Genomic DNA, 23,814 nt, shown 5'->3' with positions numbered 1-23,814 from the left:
GGAGAGATGTCAGCACCCCCTTCTTCCTTTGTCCTCTTTTCTACTCTGTTTACCCTCTAACACTTTAGAGACTTGCTCATCTATCACATTTTCTCACGACTTCACATTTTCCAAATCTGTCTCTCTTTTAGGATCTTCCTAGTTTCTTTCATATATGCCAATATCACATCCACACTGAAAGTAGATTCTCATCTTGACTCATGACAGCTGCTGCCATCTTATTTCCTTTCTTCAATTTGCCTCTAGGCTTCAAGTGGGTCATTTATACTCAACTGAGCAAAAGTCTTCATTCAAACTTTTTGCTTTACTGTATTTTCTACTCTCTGAAACTGAAACGCTATTTCCAAATTGACTAGTAATGTAAAAAAATGTGAGACCATTGATAGTTTGTCTGGATCCTTGGCATTTTTTGATATTATGAACCACATGCTTCCCTTTCTTAACTTATCTTTGGTACATGGTTTCACCCAGATCTCATCTTCAAGGGCCACTATAAGCCCCCAGACAATTTCATCTCATTGACGTGGTCTGGGTGCAGTGGCCGTGCCGTTTTGCTCCTATAATGTAAAACATTTTCATTTCAGAGATGTGGCAATGTTTTCATAGGAAGGATGAACACACTTCCAGTGGCTTTCACCCTGTCCGCCACTAAGTGGTGCTTCTGCTTTCAGAACTTGACTCGGTTCTTGCATTTTTACTTCCGCCAGCATTGTGTAACAATTTTGAACATCCTCTGATGATTCTCGTATGGAACCCTAAATCTAAATAGTGCAAATGACACTAGGGTCTAAAAGTAAAAAAAAAAAAAAAAAAAAAAGCATTTCCCCTCGAAGGTGTTTTTCATAATTCTCCATTATTTTGTGTTACTATTTATGCTACGTCCTCATCTCCATTACCTCTTACAGTTAGAATATTGCAAGACTTTGTTCTGTAGTGCCTTCTGTTCATTTTATATGGTCTCCTGGAAAATCTAATAACATGTTTTTAGGTTTTGATACTACCTATGGACCGAAGACCTTCATATATATCACTCTTCCGTAAAATGTCCCTCCTTCCCTTTTGAATCATGTCTTTAACTACCTCTCCATAATTCATAACTTGCAAAGTAATATGTTCTTTACTTTAGACTTCTCTTTTGGGAACAACCAGGGAATAAAAATAACGAAATAGAGAAATAAATGTGTAAAGCAGATCAAAAAGGTCACAGCAATATATAGGAGGTAGGCATAGTCTGGTCATCAGGCAAACTGATCAAGTGTCCAGTGGGCCATCGTTATAACAAGGCAAGGGCCGCAGGGGGAGACCAGAGATCTTCTGAAATGGGCCATTATTATTATTATTTACTTCTATCTCAGGTGCTGGCCAGATATTTTATCCCAACCCCACATGTTGAAACACAAGTACAAAAAAGAGACCCAACAGAGAAGCTTGCTGCAGGCTAAGTCTACATCATAATACCCCAAGCTATTCTACAGACCACTTTCCAGTCAAAACAAGGAGGGAGCACTGATCAGGAACTTCTATACCACAAACGCTAAATCTCCTACTCCAAACAACCTTATCATACTTTTCCAAACATAAAACTATTTAGCTTTTTATTGTATCTCCTAACCCTAAATCTATTCTCCCTTACTCTACAGGGAGTGCAGAATTATTAGGCAAATGAGTATTTTGACCACATCATCCTCTTTATGCATGTTGTCTTACTCCAAGCTTTATAGGCTCGAAAGCCTACTACCAATTAAGCATATTAGGTGATGTGCATCTCTGTAATGAGAAGTGGTGTGGTCTAATGACATCAACACCCTATATCAGGTGTGCATAATTATTAGGCAACTTCCTTTCCTTTGGCAAAATGGGTCAAAAGAAGGACTTGAGAGGCTCAGAAAAGTCAAAAATAGTGATATATCTTGCAGAGGGATGCAGCACTCTTAAAATTGCAAAGCTTCTGAAGCGTGATCATCGAACAATCAAGCGTTTCATTCAAAATAGTCAACAGGGTCGCAAGAAGCGTGTGGAGAAACCAAGGCGCAAAATAACTGCCCATGAACTGAGAAAAGTCAAGCGTGCGGCTGCCAAGATGCCCCTTGCCACCAGTTTGGCCATATTTCAGAGCTGCAACATCACTGGAGTGCCCAAAAGCACAAGGTGTGCAATACCCAGAGACATGGCCAAGGTAAGAAAGGCTGAAAGACGACCACCACTGAACAAGACACACAAGCTGAAACGTCAAGACTGGGCCAAGAAATATCTCAAGACTGATTTTTCTAAGGTTTTATGGACTGATGAAATGAGAGTGAGTCTTGATGGGCCAGATGGATGGGCCCGTGGCTGGATTGGTAAAGGGCAGAGAGCTCCAGTCCGACTCAGACGCCAGCAAGGTGGAGGTGGAGTACTGGTTTGGGCTGGTATCATCAAAGATGAGCTTGTGGGGCCTTTTCGGGTTGAGGATGGTGTCAAGCTCAACTCCCAGTCCTACTGCCAGTTTCTGGAAGACACCTTCTTCAAGCAGTGGTACAGGAAGAAGTCTGCATCCTTCAAGAAAAACATGATTTTCATGCAGGACAATGCTCCATCACACGCGTCCAAGTACTCCACAGCGTGGCTGGCAAGAAAGGGTATAAAAGAAGAAAATCTAATGACATGGCCTCCTTGTTCACCTGATCTGAACCCCATTGAGAACCTGTGGTCCATCATCAAATGTGAGATTTACAAGGAGGGAAAACAGTACACCTCTCTGAACAGTGTCTGGGAGGCTGTGGTTGCTGCTGCACGCAATGTTGATGGTGAACAGATCAAAACACTGACAGAATCCACGGATGGCAGGCTTTTGAGTGTCCTTGCAAAGAAAGGTGGCTATATTGGTCACTGATTTGTTTTTGTTATGTTTTTGAATGTCAGAAATGTATATTTGTGAATGTTGAGATGTTATATTGGTTTCACTGGTAAAAATAAATAATTGAAATGGGTATATATTTGTTTTTTGTTAAGTTGCCTAATAATTATGCACAGTAATAGTCACCTACACACACAGATATCCCCCTAAAATAGCTATAACTAAAAACAAACTAAAAAATAAAAACTACTTCCAAAAATATTCAGCTTTGATATTAATGAGTTTTTTGGGTTCATTGAGAACATGGTTGTTGTTCAATAATAAAATTAATCCTCAAAAATACAACTTGCCTAATAATTCTGCACTCCCTGTAATTCTTATAACAGTAAAATAAATTACAATAATTCTTCTAACCCAAAACCTATTTTTCTGTACTGGTGTAAGCTTGAAAGTATGTTGATTTACAGGCCCATTTTTATCTTTGTCTTAAAGGGACACTATAGTCACCAGAACAACTTTAGATTAATGAAGCAGTTTTGTTATATAGATCATGTCTCTGAAGTTTCACTGTTCAATTCTCTGCCATTTTTGTTTCTGTTAATGCAGCCTTAGCCAGACCTGCCCTGGTGGTGACTGACCACCTACATGAAAAATATGGTTTCACATTCAATCAGATGAAACTTACTATAAACGTTTTTATCTCATGCTCTGCAAATTTAACTTTAATCACACACAGGAGTCTCCTGCAGGGTCTAGCAAGCTATTAAAAGAACGGGAGATAAGAAATTCTAAATTAAACAGAATTTGTAATAAAGCAAGTGTAAATATTAGATGACTCTTTACAGGAAGGCTATGTAAGTCACATGCAGGTAAGGAGTGACTAGGGCTGCATAAACAAAGTGATTTAACTTCTAAATGACAGAGAATTGAGTAACGAGACTGCAGGGGTGTGTTCTATATACCAAAACTGCTTCATTAAGATAAAGTTATTTTGGTGACTATAGTGTCCCTTTAATAAATAGAAATGTTAATGCAATGTAATACATGATAAAGATGCCAGTTTAAATGTTTACCACTGGTTACACTACATCTAACGTAACTACAGCTAAAGACAATATAGTTTGCAGGAGCCAATGTATAAAAGTGGAGTCATTTTTGCCCAATGGTTATCAAAATAAGCAAATAACAAGCAGTGTATTTGTGACAACGGCATTAAGCTGAATTTTTTTTATTTGAATGTCACATATTTATGGTGGTTGTAATAACACTTTCTGAGTAATTCAGAAACGCATTGAATACCTATCCACAATTTAGAATGTTAACATTGAATCTACTAATTGAAAATGGATGTTTACATGGATTCAATGCCTTGTAACCTTTTCATGTTTAACGTCTCATTACAGAATAACCTACAATTTGCATACTGGTAATTATTGTTAGAAAATGAGTAGGGAAACCAATTTACCATATATAATAATAAATTTGCATTATTATTATTTTGTATATATTTTTTATATAATAAACACAAACCAGAGCACAAAAGCACTTTACAATTCCATGTAGAAGTATAAAAAAAAAAGTGCTGCTGGATATATAAATGGTATAAACATTATTTTGCATCTGGATTACATAAAAAAAAAAAAACTTATTTAGTTTGTCCAGAAAATTACATTAAAAAATAAAAATAAAAAAAAAACAATGCATTTTGGGGTATATGCAATGTTTGCATCAATATATGTAAATTAAAAAAAAAAAAAAAAGTATAAGAAATAAATATAAAAAAACACCACCACTCTATGTTGAGATTGACAGACATGCTCACCATCGTGTATTTGTGAATGAAATTACCAAAAACATTTTGAAAACAATAGATACATTTGTAAGCAGATATCTAGATTTTAAATATTTCACAGAAATCCAGAAAAATTTTACTCTTTTTTTTTTTTTTAAACTGTTTTTTAAAAGTTGCAACAGAAACAAGAAATACATTATTTAGGTAGCAAGGTCACTTAGTTTAGATTGTAAGCATCATGAGGAATTAAGTCCTTTTCTTGTGAACATGACATATTTAGGGAGTTCAAATGTATATACATAATGAATAAATAATGTTTTATGCAAACACAGTGATCTGTTTTTTTTTATCAGATCAGTAGCAACAAGTGCCACTATGCTTAGTCATAAATCATGTGCAAACCACAGACTTTAATCTTAAGCAACTCAACAGAAAGGTGTAAAAAAAACTCTGATGATGGTATTATATTTGGTCATGAGTCACTGTCTCGTACACTGCCAAAATTTCATCTGGACCTTATTGTCTCACTATATGAAGTCATCGAGCCTTTTTTGTTTTACATTTTTCTGGATATTTGAACCTAATTTCAGGACTGGAGATATGCTACACTCTTAACAAGAAAAATATTGTACCTTAATAAGCATATTTAGTTAAAAAAAAAAAAAAAAAAGTACATTTCTATTCGAAAATTAAAAATCTAAATCTATTAAATCAAAGGAATGGTACATACGACCTAATATTCTAAAGTATTAATATCCCAAACCCAGCATTGTATTTTAAACAGCCATTATAATTTTATAATTACTATTATCTTTTTTTTTATTTTTTTATTTCACGCAACATCCTATTCCATATTGCTGAACATGTATAGTGTGGGGTATAAACATGGCACTAAAATTATATAGATTATTTTGCATTTATAATACATTATTCCAAATTAATATACCTAATACATCATTTGTTATTTCCATAAAAAAACTTGATGTTTTAGTGAGGTTTTCAGAAGAACATTTGGCATCTGATTAGAGCTCACTTTTCATCCATAGTTAAGGCCATAAATGTGCTCTTCTTGTACCTAAACAGATAATAAGCAGTCAGTGCACTCCCCCTTCTTGACTCAACACACTGAGACTAATCGCACATAATTGAGGAGGAGGAGCAGGAGGGGGCCGGGTGAGCTTTTGTGTCCAGAGGACAAATGGTCAGTTCATAAGGGTTTTTGTCTGATATAGTGATTTCTTATACCCTTAGAAAAAAAGAAAAAAAAAACACAAAAATAAAAAATAAATTAGCAAAGAATATTTTTCATCTACCTTGGCACAAACAAATTATGATTAAGTAAAAATGTAAGTTAAGTCAACCTAATAAAATGTATATGTTAAAATACAATTGTGGTTCATCTGAATTCCTACATTTGTATCGTGTTATGTAGCTATGTTTGTACAAAAAATGCAAAGATAACAAGGAACTTTCAGATTACATGATTATAAGGTTCTTAGAGATACAGAAAATACCAAAAACAATACAGTAATTAAAACGTTTTAAAAGAAAATGCAAAACTGACAGTTCTTTTTAAACAAACATTTTTTTGGTAAATATAAAATGTGTTGGTTTAAGTGGGCAAATCATATTATTGAAGTGTACATTTTGGGTTTTCATAGAGGACCTTCTTTATCTCATCTTGGTGAGAATAATAAGGATTGGATAGTGGATATTTTCATCATAAACATCACTGTTTTCTTCTTTAAGCTGAAAAAAAAATGGAATATATAAATTACTTGGAAAAATATTCAATCACATTTACTCATGCGTACAATTTGAATTAACCCCCTCCCCCCCCCCCCCCCCCCAAAAAAAAATACTATATTATTAATAAATGTAGACTGACACTGGAAATGTCACCAGTTTGCTCTTTTAATTGTGCAGTGATGGCTACATAAACAGAATTTGGAAGTATATTTGAATGATTCTTCTTTTGGCTGTAATAGAACTTGCAACATAGGTCAATCCAGCAGAGAACGGGTTAACACACGGAATTACAATGTTGACTAGGAGGATATGTTTTCTTCTTCTATTTATGAGTCTCAGGAAATGTGCTTTTGACACTTATCTATCAAATAATCTGCTGGGAGAAGAATAGTTTAGTTGTATAAAAGGTACGTGAGCATCAATGTAATTTTTAACCTTGATTTTAATACTCTGTATATTCAATACAAATGAGTTTTGAAGGCAGGTGTAAATCTTTGGTGTAACAGATGATTCAGCTCACATGAGCCTAGATACAGAAAATAAATCCATTCATATAATGGTCAGCGATTAAGAATCCCTTCAATAAAAGTGTCGAATTGCTAGTGGAAGAATAAAAAAAGCGGGTCACATGACAGATGCTATTCAAAGCAAAACTACAGGTGATCTAATAGCATTATGATATCTTGTAGACTTTAGGGTGTCTGCCCCCAACACATAAGTATATACGCAATCCAAATGTAGATTTTTCTATTTTTGAATAAAATCACAATGAGCACTGATTATATTTAGCTCAAATACTCTACACATAGAAATGAAAAACTAGAGGGTCTGATATTCTCAATTAGAAATGAGTGACACGCAGTATACAGCACAAAAAGACTTCTCAATATTAACGTAGCATAATAGTAGATAAAGAAGAAAAAAAAAAAAGCTAGGTGCAGACCACATAGCGCCTACCATGGGTGATCTGCCTTGTCAGAAGACAACTTTGTGAAGACCTGAATTAAATAGACTGCTTTACAGAAAACATGCGTGCCTAATTGAAAACATCTCATTGTTTCATGTCTGTGAAAAGGAACAGGTTTGTTCACCGTAATAACACAAAATGCTTTGAAAAGAAAACAATTTTCCAATTTGTTACAAGAAAAAAAAAAAAAGGTTGACAAGGACTGAACAAAAGAAAAATGGATTCTACACTAAACAATTTAACATATTTCACAATAAGATGAAGGATGCTAATGCAATCTTGGTTATAAGCAAAGGCAGGAGTGGGATTTACATACTTGATCCTTTTAAATCATCATTTTAAACAATTCGCTGTATTGCTAATATATCAGTAAAATATCCAATACTATATCATATCAGTAGATAAGTGACGATAACAAGATTGTTATTTTGCTTAGAGTAAAGTGTTCAAAATTCAATTTATTTTATTGCCAGTTAACGCATTGTCACCATAGAATTAAATAAAACAAAACCCTTTACTTTTTATTCTTGAGACGAAAAGAGTTAACGTTTTTTTTTTTTTTTTTTTGTGTCCTTTATTTTACCAAGAAAATTATGCATCACGACATACTTTATTTTAAGTTAATAGTTTAGGCTAAAACTTCTAATAGAAAACAGTGCTGTCAAATTATTACAATAAAAAAACGTAAATGTTAACATACCTTAAAAACAGCTTGGTTCCTAGAGGAGGAGGTAGCGTGATGGAGTACATTTTAATAAAAACAGTGGCATATAGTGTAGCATGGTACAGTTTTGATTACAGACTTGCTTTTAAACGGAAATAAAATTTCACAGCTAACAATGAGAGGTGAAAAGTTTAAGAGGTAAAGCTTTTACTCCTGATCATTGCCTGTTAATCAGCTTCATGGGTGGCTGCCTAAATCTGTGGATTTTTTTTTTTTAAACTTGCTTTACTGCCAAGATTGTAACTAATTTTTTCCCCTGTTGTAGGAGGAGGGGTGAACAAGTCCGCGTAGAATACAGCTGTGTATGAGTGACATGAGGTGCTAATGCAGAGGGCAAAATTAAAATTCATGAATCTCTTCATGACCATTTGTGTAACAAGATTAAGACGGGACAGCAGAAAATAGCTGCATTATCAGGCTCCTTACGGTTCTCCAGCTGGTTACGCTCTATTCCAAAACAGTAGGGATAAGAGGATAACATGTAGCCCGAAGGGAAACGCCTTTTCTTATTTTGGGAGCAAAAATCATCCTCGGGAAGATGAAGCTTGAAGGATATATACAGACGGAAAATCCAGTCCTGCCAACAAGGCAGAAATATTGAGTTGTACTTATCAGCGTGAATTTGAAATCTAACAAAAGCTCCTAGCAAACGAGGGACCGGGAGTTATAATTTACACAACAATGTTGCACAAAACACGTTCCCTGCTTTGAAATGAATGAAATTATTGACCACGATGCCGAGAATAAGGAGTCTTGCACTTGTTCCGTATTTCTTGCATAGGTAATTCTATAAATATTAAACAAGAAATAAAGTTTGGAACCGCATCTTTGCTTATACTACGGCTTTGAATTATAAAACAAGAAATAAGCAATGTTAAAAATTGTAAGACGAAGAACTAAACACAACTAGGTTGATTTTATTCAAGAATAATTCAAAATAATAAATAGGGCACATTTACTGCTATGGTACGAAAAACCAATAAACCTACTCCTTTTCTTTTAAGCAGCTTTCATTTTCTTTTCTTATTAGTAAATGAAAGACATATTTCAGGTGTATTCTTTAAGATCTGACTTTTACCTTTGCGAACATACGGGGTCACTGGAGGACATTAAATTCATCTACTGGATCACCACCAACTCCTGCTCACTGATTATTTAAACGTTTTATTGAGTCCTTGTATCACTCGTTGCAATATGGGAGCTGCTAGTATCTTTCATGCAGTTCACCACAATGTTGAAGTTCTAGATGCAATAAGTGATTGCAAGGAGTTTTGTCGTCGTCCCCCTCTCTAATAATAGATCTAAATTCTCAAACATTTTCAGAGTATTGAGTAAACTATATTTTCTGGGGATCTTCCTTAAAAGTACTTATACCTCTGGTATTACACCCTTCTTCTAGATTGTTAGCTCTTTCAGGGAGGATTCAGACTCTCAAACCCCGTCTTTGCCCACCCCTCCAAATCCTCTGCTATCTTGCCCTTACATTCTACTTAGTAAAACATTAAGAGTGAATATGTTACATGTTTTTAGATATCAAAGGCACTTTGTTGGTGAGACTAGTCAAGACATAAACACAACTTTAAATAGATTAGCTCATTGTCTGTTCCTGTGTAGTCACTGGTATCCTTAGCAAACTTCTACCAAGTCTGTTTGATAACATCTAAACAGATGATTGATCTGACATTAGATCCTTGAATCTGTTGTTCTATCCTTAACTTTGTCACGTCTACCACTAACATGTTTGCTTAATGAAGCAGTTATGGGAAACCAAACCCATAGCACTATTCAGAAGAGACATAAAAGAAGCATAAACAGTACAGTTTTGTTGTTATTTCTCAGCCAGAGCACTAAATTCAAATGGACACTACACAGTCACCAAAACAACTTAACTTTAAGCAGTTTCAATGTATAGATCATGCCCCTGTAGTTTCATTGTTCAATTCTCTGCCATTTGGGAGTTCTATCACTTTGTTTATGCAGCCCTAGTCACGCCTCCCTACATGTGACTTGCACAGTGTTCCTAAACACTTCCTGTAAAATGAAATCTAATATTTACACTTCCCTTATTGCAAATTTTGTGTAATTTTGAATTTCTTGTCTCCTGCACGGTTAATAGCACTAATAGGAGGTGTGGCTAGAGCTGCATGGACACAAACAAAAGTGACTTAACCAAATGATCGGTAACTGAATCTGAACGAATAGGAATATAAATTTGTAATATAGCTTTATATAAAAGGGCTGCTTCACAACACAAACGAGCGACTTAGTGGTTTCTGAAACAAAGGAAAAATATGCGTGTTTGAGCGCTCCAAAAAACTCCAGATTAGTTCCAGCATAAAGAGATCTAATAATCTCAACTACAGAAATACATCACTTTTAAATAACAGAATAAAATAAATATATATCAACCACCGTGTCTATTATTGTCTGATTATATGTCTGCACATAAAAGAACAGTTGAATCAACTAAACTGTACAACCAAAAGATACAGTGTAACTCCTAGGTAGTTACAGAATAAAATTGAAACATACAACTAGGAAATCAGTAAAATACAACACCCAGCTCAGCTGTAGGTAAAAAATAATATGTGACATACAATTTTAATGGACTTTGAATTTGTCAAAATACAACAACAATAAGCGATGTCTAAGATATACAGGTTCCAGGGAAAATGTCCATGGGGCTCCAGTGAGGTAAGTAATAAAAGTAAAAAGTAAAAGTGCCAAGTAAGTAATAAAAATAAAAATAAAAAATCCCTGAATAAGACAAAATTCTAAAAAAAATAAAAGTGAATTCATGCAATCATCAACAGGGGGGGAAAGGGGGATATGGAGCTCTAAAACCCTCCCGGCTAATATGGCAGAGCGAGGGGTATACTGAGTATGTTCCCAAGCCAAGCCTGAAAAAGCTCTGGGAGTAAACCACAGGGACTTACCCTGTTCGCAGCGCCAAAAGCCAGGTAGGGGAGCACGCCGATCCACCCGCCTGATGTTGAAAATAAATTGGTAGGTTTTCGGAAGAGTCCGTGACGTTGCCGTAATCAAGGTCACAATAATAAGTGCTGGAACTTTGAGAGTGATGAATGAGGAAGTCTACGCTTTTCGTCTTGCTAGAAGACTTTATCAAGTCTATCAAAAGGGACTTAACTCCTTAATGGCAGTGAATTGAGACATGGGACTTCAGAGGCATGATCTATACACAAAAAACGCTTCATTAAGATAAAGGTGTTTTGGGGACTATAGTGTCCCTTTAAATTTCCCTTCAGGCGTCTCTCACTACTAGCATGTTCTTGCGCTTAACTAAAAAGATGGACTCTATTTAAAAGCAAAAAATATTAAATGTACTGCACTTGTTTTGGCATTCAATAAAAACTACAAAATACCAGTTAAACTACCAATTACCTTGTAGCTAGAATTTGGTACAAGAGGTATTGGACAATTACTAAGAAAAGTTATGTTCACTTACAGATTAGGTACCCATCCTTTAGTGGGATGTATTGAATTTAGTAAATGGACTTACTGTTACATAATTTATCTACGTGTTGTGCTGTTAAACAAAAGGTGCAAAGTATTAAAAGTGGGCCAATGTGTTGAAATGTTAACACTGAGAACTATTTCTACCAGAGAGTGCATGTAGCAGTAAATATAAATATAAATGTTAGGGCTCCACCTACTGTTCAGTCTGCCAATGTTATGAATGATGTTACTAGTCCAAACATATTCAGAAATTCAGTCATGGGTGTAGATCATAAGGTCAAATTCAAAGTTAAAATGTATATCTGTAAAATTAATATAAAGAGGATTTCTTTTACATCTCACTGCTTAAACTTCTTCCAGAGACTCCAGAAACTCTAGACCAGGTTCCTATAGGTCTGAGCACCCCATACCTCTACTAGAGGTGCCCCATGGAGGTGACCATCTTAAAATTAGTGCAGGACCCCCTGACATTATGGTATTGTGACGAAGTGGTGGGTTTAACACAATATGGCCATATGGTGTAACTGAATCCCCATATGTGTTTGCTAAGATAGGTGATTTGTGAAATGTAAAATTGTAATTTTTTTGTGTGTGCGAGTTGTTCTTTAATATTTTTCTACATTTTATCAGATGATAAAGTTCAGACATGGCTAGAAAATATATATTTTGTTATTGAAAAAAATCAAACAATTGTAAATTAGAGTCACCATGCAGTTTCCTGCTCACCACTACATTCGCGCATCGAACAATATGTTCTTTATCTTAGCAACAATTTATATTATACATGTTCTGTGAGATGGAAATTGCAGAAGCCTTACAAATACCATGTATACAAACTGCAATACAAAAACCTAGCTTGAATAAGGGTAATGTAAAAAAAAAAAAAAAAAAATCTTTACACATTAATAAAACTTGTACTTAACCCAAATTAAATTACATAGTTACATAGTTAGATAGCTGAAAAGAGACTTGCGTCCATCAAGTTCAGCCTTCCTCACACCTGTTTTTTGCTGTTGATCCAAAAGAGAAAAAAAAAAAAAAAAAAACAGTTTGAAGCACAATTTTGCAACAAGCTAGGACAAAAAATTCCTTATTGACCCCAGAATGGCAGTCAGATTTATCCTTGAATCAAGCAGTTATTACCCTACATTGAAAGATTATATCCTTGAATATTCTGTCTTTGCAAGTATGCATCTAGTAGCTGTTTGAACATCTGTATGGACTCTGATAAAACCACTTCTTCAGGCAGAGAATTCCACATCCTGATTGTTCTTACAGTAAAAAAACCTTTCCTTTGCCTTAGACGAAATCTTCTTTCTTCCAGTCTAAACGCATGGCCTCGTGTCCTATGTAAAGTCCGGTTTGTGAATAGATTTTCACACAATGGTTTGTATTGGCCCCGAATATATTTGTATAATGTTATCATATCCCCTCTCAGGCGACGTTTTTCTAAACTAAATAGGTTTAAATTTGTTAACCTTTCTTCATAGCTGATATGTTCCATTCCTTTTATTAATTTTGTAGCCCGCCTCTGCACTTTTTCTAGTGCCATGATATCCTTCTTTAGAACAGGTGCCCAAAATTGCACAGCATATTCAATATGTGGTCTTACCAGTGATTTATAGAGAGGCAAAATGATATTCTCGTCCCGAGAATGAATGCCCTTTTTCATGCATGACAATACCTTACTGGCCTTGGCCACTGCTGATTGACATTGCACATTGTTGCATAGTTTGTTGTCTATAACAATTCCCAAGTCCTTTTCGTGTGTTGTTATCCCTAATTCGCTTCCATTAAGGGTATACGTTGCTTGTGTATTCTTTACGCCGAAGTGCATAACTTTGCATTTTTCAACATTAAATTTCATCTGCCATTTGAGTGCCCAGTCCTCCAGTCTATCTAAATCCTTCTGCAGCAAAGTAATATCTTGCTCACATTGTATTATTTTACAAAGTTTTGTGTCATCTGCAAACACTGAAACATGACTTTCAATGCTGTCTTCAAGATCATTTATAAAAATGTTAAATAGAAGGGGTCCCAGAACAGACCCCTGAGGGACACCACTTGCCACCTCTGTCCAGCTTGAAAATTTACCATTAACGACAACTCTTTGTATTCTGTTTTTAAGCCAATGTTCTACCCAAGAACAAGCATTTTCATCGAGACCGATTTCCTTGAGTTTGAACACTAATCTTTTGTGTGGAACTGTATCAAATGCCTTGGCAAAATCCAAATAGATCACATCCACTGCAACACCCTGATCTATACTTCTACTTACTTCTTCGTAGAACGCAATCAAGTTAGTTTGACATGACCTGTGCTTCATAAAACCGTGCTGATTTTTGCTGATAAATTGAAGAGATGGAACTATTAAATAGAGGTTTACACTTTTCAGTGTGCTCAAAATGTTTCTATGTAGAGCACAATAATACAAGATTAGCAAATTTCAATGCTTATTATCTTCTGGAACTGCAGAGAAACTAATTAATAGATTTGTTAAGTTACTAGTCACTAGATATGTAAATCTGATATGAAAACCATTTATGTCTCTGTTTCATGTAAAACACAGAACAGACCATTGTTAAGAGTGTAATTGAATTAATCAGATTGAGTTGAGGGCATCCTAGATCAAATATAAATTATATGTACGGTATGAAATAGTGACTTCAATTAAATGCTTACATGTAGGATATCACACGCATTTGCAGTTTGAAGCTAATATGGACAGACAGACTCTTACAATTACAACTTGGAGGTAAACTTCATTTTATGATCAACCAAAGACAACACAGGTGAAGGGATCTATCCTTGATGCTTTAAGAAATGTCTATTTTTCACATGGTCCATTGGGCTACAGTAACAAGACCAAATTGCGGAAACCAGACGTGTTCGTTACTGCAGAGTCTTTCTGATGTCTTGAATATATCTTCTGTCCTGTCCAGTTGCTCTAAGTATATCAATCTGTGATTAATTTGTGCGTTTTGATGACCTTCTCAGGTTTTCGTTTTCATTGCCCCTCAGATGTGCTAAAATGTTATTCTTTTGCATTTCCTGTAATTTCTCATCCTGAACCTCCCCTTTTCTTTGTGCACCCATTCCCAACAAAACCTCTGCTTCGTGCCACCCTCTTTCTAATAGCTAGGCTCATCTCCCTTATAGCAACCACCTTAGCATTTCCTTTACATGAACCATCGCTCTACTTTATATGTTATTTTCAGAAGAATGTATCATTATTTAAGGAAGGAAAAAACAGATTAATAGGGCTTTTCATGTTGAATAAAGCAAGGTTACCCTCAGTTCCGATTGATGAATTAATCAAAAGTTATTATAAAATAAAATGCATTTTGAAGATATTCTAAGCACAATGTTCTTTGTAACCTTTCTTGCTTTGTCAAAGAGCTATTTTGCTTCTTTTTTTTTTTTTTATCTGTGAAATATCTTTAGTCTGAGATATTGCTTTCTATGTACAATATTGGCTGCAAGCCTTGCTATACAATGAATAGACTGTACATATTGAACATTGTAAATATTGTATGGTATATTATGCTGCTAACGTTGTATTGTGCTATTTGTCTTGTATGGCACAATAACAAGAAGCAAGATGGTGCACTCTCAAATTAGAAAGACAAAACTTTTAACAGGAATATCACACATGAGAACTGTCCAAACAAATAACATGGGGTTTATGAAGTCTCTAAGCACTATGTGCCTGAAAGGTAGGTCCCTGTTCACTTTACTGTTTCCAGTTTGCTACAATAGGTAAGCAAGTTGGCATACCTACAGAGATTCTTGTATTTATACAATAATAATAATAATTACTAGTATTTATATTCTTAAAGGCCCACAGGTGCCAAATACACAATCAATGGTCCATGATTTATATATTACCTAGTCCTTCTCAGATGGAGAAATCTGTGCAATTTAGGTTTATGTGTGTCTGTTGGCTACTGGACTTTTGGGAGATTACTGCTGATCTGCACAGGGAGATTGAGGAGCCAGGCAACCACACTTACAGCCTAGAATATTGGGCCGATGAGTGGAGAAGCTCTGCAAGGTAGAAGCAGATGAAGCCACAATCTTGAACAAAATGGTGGATCTGGAGGACTGATCACAGAGAAACAACATCAGACTCTGCTGGGTCCCAGAGGGTGTCAAGAGGTGCTTCCCTGCTAACTGCAGGATTTGTTCAGTGCAATTTTGCCAATGATGGCTGCACCCCAACTTCTCACGGACAGGGCCCACTGGCTCCTCAAGCCAAAACACCTCTCGCCCAAGGCCTTCAGGCACATAATAGTACATATGCACTATTTCCAAAAAAAGCCATCTTAAATGTGGCCAGCAGAATGCCGACACTTTCAGACCAATATGGCGGCATTTTACTATTTACTGACCTACCAATGAACACCATAATAAGACAGAAAGAATTTGCCTTGGTTACAAGAAGCTTCAAATATCACAATAAGGCCTATCGGTGGGGTTTCCCCACTAAACTCCTGGTGCGAGGAACAGAGTGATGAAAACACTTGCTACACCTGAAGAAGGAGAGAGAGCCCTCAGGGAGTGGAACTTGTCCAAGCAACCACAGGATCTGAAGTGAGTTACAGCTATCACCAAAGTAGAGACAAAGGGGATCATCAGCTTAAGAAAAACATCAATGGGCACTTTACATCCCACAAGCAGAGGATCGGGATGTTTGTGCTCAGAATTCCCTTCTACTGTTAGGTCGGACTATGGCAGACTGTGACCTCCAGTCTTGGAGGACCAGAGGTTCTTGAGACACTGCTTTAATAAGATTTGGGTTAGATTCTAGTTAAAACATCATACGTTCAGTTACATGTAGTTCAATTTCAACAAATCTCTACACTATACATAAGGAACATCGTATATATCCCCCTGACCTTAGACATTACTCGTTGGCATATAAATGCATACTTTCATAGTTGCTCCTTTAGTCACCGTCTATCCAATGCAATTTTAACTGGTTATAACACACCACATCAGTTATGATTTGGTTACATTTAGGGCCACAGAAGTGCAAATCCAGGTTATGAGGCCCACCCTCAGGAGAAACACTATTAGTTCAAATACCACTCCCAGACTACTCACATTAACCCATCTGATGATGACATAGTGCTTTCACCAAGGCTGATCTGTTTTGTTTCATACAAACAATTACTAGGGATGTGCATGGGTAAAAAATTTGGTTCGGCACTTCTGAAATTCGGAACTTTGGCAATTCGGCACTTTGGCAATTCGGTTTGGTTCGGCACTTCCGAAATTCGGGACTTCGGAAATTCTTTAAACCCTAACCCTACCCCTAACCTTACACTTAACCCTACACCTACCCTTAACCCTACCCCTACTAGGGTTAGGGATAGGGGTAGGGTTAGGGGTTAGGTTAGGGGTAGGATTAGGGGTAGGTGTAAGGTTAAGGGTAGGGTTTGGAGTAGGGTTAGAGGAAGGTTGGGGTAAGGGTTAGGGGTAGGATTAAATCCAAAGCACTTCCGAAATTCGGCACTTCGGCAATTTAGGACTTCTGCAATTCGGAAATTTGGCAATTCGGACATTCAGAAGCATCCGAATGTCCAAATTGCCTAAATTTGTCCGAATTTACATTCGGACCGAAATGAATTGTACCTGTCTAACAATTACTCCCCATTATCACACTATGTGACAATCTATTGGTTTGTTTGCAGGGAGAGGAAATTAGTTGCAGTGGAACGGTAACCCTTTGCAGACTTTCCCATGTGCCTGAGAGTGATACGGGAACCTGGAAGATCTATGAAGGAATTGCATCTATGATGGCATTTATTTACAGAGGAAGCAATGAAGCCAGAAAGGAGCAGACAGGAAGCAGAGCCAGGCTGTCTGATGGACAGAGCTGGCAGCAAAAGAGCGAGTAAAGTTGAAGGTCCGAACCAGGAAATTCACAAATTGGCAGTAGGATGCCAGAGGTCAAAGGTCAGAGACAAGAAGCGTAGCCAAGGATCAGAAACCGAGAAGATTATTGGGAATCAGGAACCAGGATCAGTTACCAGGAACAAGAACCAGGATCAGGAGCCAGTAACAAGAGACAAGATCAGGAACAAGAATCAGGAACCAGGAACAAGGACTCTAGGAGACTGGGGCAAGCAACAGAACAACCAAGCACTGACCAAGTGCAGTGCTTGCCTATTTATAAGAAGAGCAATAATAAGGCCTGTGGGAGGAGCCAGAATTTGGCGCCAGCTTTATTATGTTGAGGCTCCTCCAGCACCCCTGCCCCTTCCTGGTGGGCTACATATGCCACGCAGGCATCCACAAGCTGACATCTTGTTGCCATGGTGCAATTGCAGAGCCCAGCTCTTACTGAGGACACCAATTCCAGATCGCGGGGAGTACCACCGGAGTGGCAGCAGTCAAAGAAGTGTTTCAAGAATGCTGCGGGGACACTGGAGCAGGTATGCAGAGGCACTAAATAGATAAATGGATAGAATTTCTGGTGCTTGTTAGTTGTACGTATGGCAGCTTGAACTTCCCAAAACAAAGTCTCTTCCTTCTGGAGGTGTTGTGGATAGAAAAGGAAATGCAGGGAACAATCCCTTCAGTAATATCCTCAATTCCGGATAGGGATGGACCAATTATAGGGAATAAGAGGAGAAAGTGGTATATAGTGTAGTATTTAGGTAACTGATGATTTTAGATAAAACAAAATGCACTTACACTTTTCTGGAGCCTGTGTTCGGCTCCAGATATATGCACCTGGATGGTACAATCCCCGTCTATGGATATGTTGATGGTTCTAGTGATATGTTGAGAGGCGTCTTTAGCAGTTGTGGAAGTATCCTTTTTCAGTGCACCACAGTGTAGCAGTCAGAAATCATTGGTATATAAAATGCAAATAAAAACAGAATCAAGTGCTCTCTGTGTTATTAAAATAAATTAAAAAAAATAATAAAAAGGAGGTATACTCACAAAGGGAGAGCAATGTCAGATATTGTTCAATCCTAATAGGCGTAGGTGGTATAATCCCCACCCATGAAATCACTGTGCAGATCCTCCGATATAAAATCTTCAAAGGTAAAATTAGGAAGGTCCAAATTCCATTAAATAACTAGTTTTATTAGAAAACAAATAATAAAACCAAATACAGCATAAAAACACTAACGTGTTTCACCCAAAATAGGGCATTTTCATAGTGTGCATTGCTGTTCGATATTTGCTATTGACGGTGAAAATGCATAGACATTTTTGTATGTAAATACTTTAGTTGGTTCTGTTTAATATGTTTTTTTATCATAACAACATTGAAAAGGTGCACTGTGTCTTTAAGACATGCAAGATATCATAAATATCAGTGTTAAATAATATGTGCAAACTGTGTTTGTATGTGCGCAAGTAATTTATTATATTTAACACTGATATTTATGATATCTTGCATGTCTTAAAGAGACAGCGCACCTTTTCAATGTTGTTATGGTTTACTGAGAGTGTGTGGTAAAGCTTATTTACACTATAGAGGTGCAGCTCTTTCTTATTTTTATTGAATTATTTCTACTCCCCAACAAAGAATTGTTCACCTATCCATGAATAAAAAACATTGTATCCAAACATCTGGATGCTGAAGCAACCCAGCACCAGATGACTTTGTTCCACAAATTGTATCTTGGTGAGACAAAGTATGCTAAACCATTGGCATGGATTTATGCATCCCTAAATCATATTTTCATGCCAGCCAAATTACCATATATGCTTAAAGGGAAACTGCAGAGCCAGGAAAACAATCAGTTTTCCTGGCACTGCAGGTTCCCTCTCCCTCCCACCCCCCAATCCCCGGTTGCTGAAGGGGTGAAAACCCCTTCAGTCACTTACCCGAGGCAGCGACGATGTCCCTCGTCACTGTCTCCTCCTCCGGGCTGCTCCTCCTTCTGATTCCGTCGGCCGGTGGCCGAGACTGATCCCGCCCACCGGCCGAGCAGACCTAATGCGCATGCGTGGCAATGCCGCGCATGCGCATTAGGTCTCCCCATAGGAAAGCATTGAAAACTAATTTCAATGCTTTCCTATGGGGAAATGAGCGACGCTGGAGGTCCTCACACAGCGTGAGGACGTCCAGCGATGCTCTAGTAAGGAAAATCCTTGCTAGAAATCAGGAAGTGACCTCTAGTGGCTGTCTAGTAGACAGCCACTAGAGGTGGAGTTAACCCTGCAAGGTAATTATTGCAGTTTATAAAAAACTGCAATAATTACAGTTGCAGGGTTAGGAGTAGTGGGAGTTGGCACCCAGACCACTCCAATGGGCAGACGTGGTCTGGGTGCCTGGAGTGTCCCTTTAAATGGGAACAGGGAACAGTGAAAATAATTTACACCAGAATGGAGGTGCAAAGCCATTTCACACATTCACGGTGTGACTGGGGGCATCAACCAGTGGGAGACGCACTGAAAGTTGCTGATGCGATGGTACAGACTATCACACATATACCTCACATCCTTTCCCATTTGTTGGCACTGTAACGCAGACATGGAAACAATTTCAAATATATTATGGTATTGCCCAGCTCTCATACAGTACCAGCGCAAAATCCAATCATTGTTGCAAAAGTTAACTAACACCAACATAGTGCTCAATCCTGAGTTCTTTTGGACATGATCTCAGAGACATTACAGGGACCAGCAGGAAAGATTACAACACACACAATGGTTGCAGCAAAATGTTGCATAGCAAAACCCTTACCCATCCCACATTCTTTATGGTACTGGACACCCTTGAATCTCATAAAATGTACGAGGCTACGACCCACAGAGTGACGGGCACAAGCTCAAAGCATGAGAAAGTCAGGGTGACATGACATGGGTGCTGCACAGTAAGACCACAAACCCAACTGGCACATACTATCTATGTATTTTCTCTTTGTTTCTGTTTGCATCATTTCTATTTCAATTGAACGACTGCTCCGATTGATCTGATCCATAACGATTTATTGATGCACATTGTTTCTTCGCTCTTATGTTTTTTTTTACTGAAACCAATAAAAAAAACAAACATGGAAAAAAAATTCACAGTAAGTAGTCTTTGGCCTTTAATTTGTTAAAACATCACTTACCTTCACTTCTTTGACTTAAAAAAATAAAAAATTAAAGGCAGTGTTAAAGGCATGTACTTTTTTTTTTATAAACTGGGAGCTTTCATCATTTTGCTAATAGCAGGGAGCAAGTTGTTTTATATACAGTGGGACCTCGGTTTACAAATTTCATGCTTTCTCCGGGACTTTTCTTATTGCGAAAAAATTGTAAACCGAAATGTGGTTTGCCATAGGAATGCATTGTAAACCAATTAATCCATTCCAGGGTTCAGAAAAAAAGTCAAAATTAGCTGGCATGGAAACCAACCCATAATGCAGAACACACAGTAAAAGGCATGCAAACGATGAAGCTCAGCTCCCTACCTTTCCACAGCTTGAGAAATGCACCAAAAAGTCCCAAAACCACTGCAAAAATTTTCCAGAATGGCTCCAAAACTTGATACAAAAGCCACTCCAACACCTCCACACTCGACGCCACGTGCTACCCACAGGCTCCAGCATGCACTGGGGCAGCGCTATAGACCTCCCAGGCGCAATGCATCCTGGGGAAGCATGCTTTGTATTCCGAAAAAAAATTGTAAACCGAGGCATTATTTTCAATGGATTTGTTTGTAAACCGAGGTATCACTGTACAATCAATAGAGGATAAGGACAACAAATTCATACTGAAACAAAGCTTTGTCACTGCTTCTTTAGTGGCACAATTTCACTGCCCAACTATTGCATCTTGACAACCAATAGCAGAGGTATTTGTGCGTTTAATGCTTTGTGTGAGTCTATTAGATGGCTGTCAGTTAAATGTCGCGTGCATCTGTAAAGGTATGGTCGGCATCATGTTTTTACGGTTACCAATGGGATTAATCTCACTAATTCCTCTAAACATCAAGATAATTTTTATTGTTACAAAAATGCACAACTTTAAATTTATGAAAGCTTCTAGCTTTCCTGGTAAATCAATTTGTCCTTTGGTGGTTTGACTGATTTTCCCTGCAAACACAGTGATGATTTATAACAAACAACTGACATTCAGATGTAAGTGCCTTTTTAATTGATTATCTCAAAGTAATCGTACAGAGCATTATACATGGGGGTGGAGAGGTAAAACTACACATTGAAGTACATAAATGAAGATATACGCCAATACTTGTGTTGCAAATCTATATTATTTGTAGGTTATGCAGTGAGCTCTCACCAAACCAGGAAGCGAGTGAGCCAATTATGATGCTAATTTAACATACTACATCAATGCTGTATTTATCCAATAGAAATGCTCGATTTGCACAGCAATGATTTCTGACATGTATTTGAACTGTCCGCTTTCTACTATATAAACAGCTGAATTTCAACTCACAAAAACCCATGAAAATTCACCAAGCACAACATACAGTGGAAAAAGGGAACACTATTGTGAATGAGGGGTAAAGGTAACATGTGGACATATGGAGAAACAACTATTCTTATTTACTGTTTAAGAAAACATTAAAAAAAACCCTAAAGAACATTAATAATTACCATCCAGTGTATTTTTTTTAATTTATTTTATTAAACAGTAAATTGTAAAGCATTAAAAATCCCCTTACACATTGTAGACCAATGTAGCTGGAAAGATTCCGCAATTATAGTTATAGTCATTGCTTAGCTATTTTAGCATGACTTTTCCAATTCAGGGTTCAATTAAATGTTTAGTCAATAAACTCTAGTCCATAACCTAAACTACACTTAGCACGTAACCTATATGGGTGGCTTGAGGACCACCATTTATTTTTGTAGAAATAAAATAAGGAAAAAAAAAAAGAAAATAGTAAAATATATATATATATATATATACAGTTAGGTCCAGAAATATTGGAACACTGACAGTTTTGTTATTTCATCTGTTTACCAAAACAAATTCAAGTTACAGTTAAATAGTGAATATGGGCTTCAAGAGCAGTCTCGTAGCTTTAATTTTAGGTTATTCACATCCAAATTGGAGGAAGGGTTTACAAATTTTTCAAGGGACCAAAAGTAATTGGATTATGGACTCAAAAGCCATTTTATGGACAGGTGTGGGCTAAGGATAGTTGGTTTTTTTTCATTAAGCAGGTAAAAGGTCTGGAGGTGATTCCAAGTGTGGCATTCACATTTGGAAGCTGTTGTTGTGAACCTACAACATGCTGTCAAGTGAGCTCTCAATGCAAGTGAAACAAGTCATCCATAGGCTGCAAAAAAATCCATCACAGAGAAAGCAGTAACCTAATGTTTTCCAAATCAACAGCTTAATACATTCTGAGAAAAGAAGAACGCACTTGGAAGCTCTGCAACACAAAAAGGCCTGGACGTCCATGGACAACAACAGTGGTGGATGATCGTTGGTTCCTTTCTATGGTAAAGACAAGTAAAGAACACTATCCAGGAGGTAGGCATATCCTTATTAAAGTCTACCATAAAGAGAAGACTTCACGAGAGCAAACACAGAAGGTTTACCACAAGGTACAAACCATTTATAAGCCTTAAGAATAGAAAGGCCAGATTAGACTTTGACAAAAAAACATCTAAAAAAAAAAAAAAACCTCACCCAGCTCTGGAACAGCAATCTTTGAACAGATGAAACAAAGACCAACCTTTACCCGAATGATGGGAAGAAAAAAGTATGGAGAAAGCTTTTTGTTTACCCCTTCCATTAAAGCTAAAAGTCTGCGCTTCAATTGCATCTTGGTTGTTTCATTTCAAATCCATTGTGGTGGCGTACAGACCCAAAATCATGAAAATTGTGTCAGGGTCCGAATATTTCCGGACCTAACTGTACATACTATTTAGAACATTCTATTCTAATAATGAACTGACTGGTTCAAAAATCCATAAATAAATACATTCTAGAATGAACATCTGTATTTGGGCACAAAGTAAAATTATAAAAATAAATTGTAATCCATGCAGATTTTTGTGCAATATCAAATGATTAATTTCCTTCGTCTTGAAGTTATTTTAGTCTTTAGTAATTCTTTTTTTTTTTTTTTATTATAAATTCTTTTATTGTTTTTTCAAAACACTTATACAGAAAAACCGACAAACAAAACATGGGTTGTTTTGCATAACAATAAACATAAAAAACAGGTCAGTACTTATTCCAACAAACAAACCCAATACATAGTACAACATTATCTGCGGGGGTAAGCCAGAGGGTAAGCCGGGGGGGGGGTTATCTATACTCAGGCCACTGATTCA

The 23,814-nt window shown here is 36.9% G+C and overlaps 1 protein-coding gene across 1 annotated transcript in view; it reads right to left on the bottom strand.

Annotated features, from left to right (window-relative positions):
• Positions 1–5,895: 5,895 nt before the first annotated feature.
• Positions 5,896–23,814, bottom strand: part of CAMKMT (calmodulin-lysine N-methyltransferase) — a 470,195-nt gene continuing 452,276 nt past the window's right edge. The window contains exon 11 of the mRNA XM_063443912.1: positions 5,896–6,377. Coding sequence (XP_063299982.1) covers positions 6,300–6,377 — 78 coding nt within the window. The 3' untranslated portion in view covers positions 5,896–6,299. The remainder of the gene's footprint in view (positions 6,378–23,814) is intronic.

The sequence above is a fragment of the Pelobates fuscus genome, chromosome 2 (assembly GCF_036172605.1).
Source record: "Pelobates fuscus isolate aPelFus1 chromosome 2, aPelFus1.pri, whole genome shotgun sequence".
Lineage (NCBI taxonomy): Eukaryota > Metazoa > Chordata > Amphibia > Anura > Pelobatidae > Pelobates > Pelobates fuscus.
Note: the sequence above shows the minus strand (reverse complement) of the source record. Positions and strands in the feature narration are given on the sequence as shown.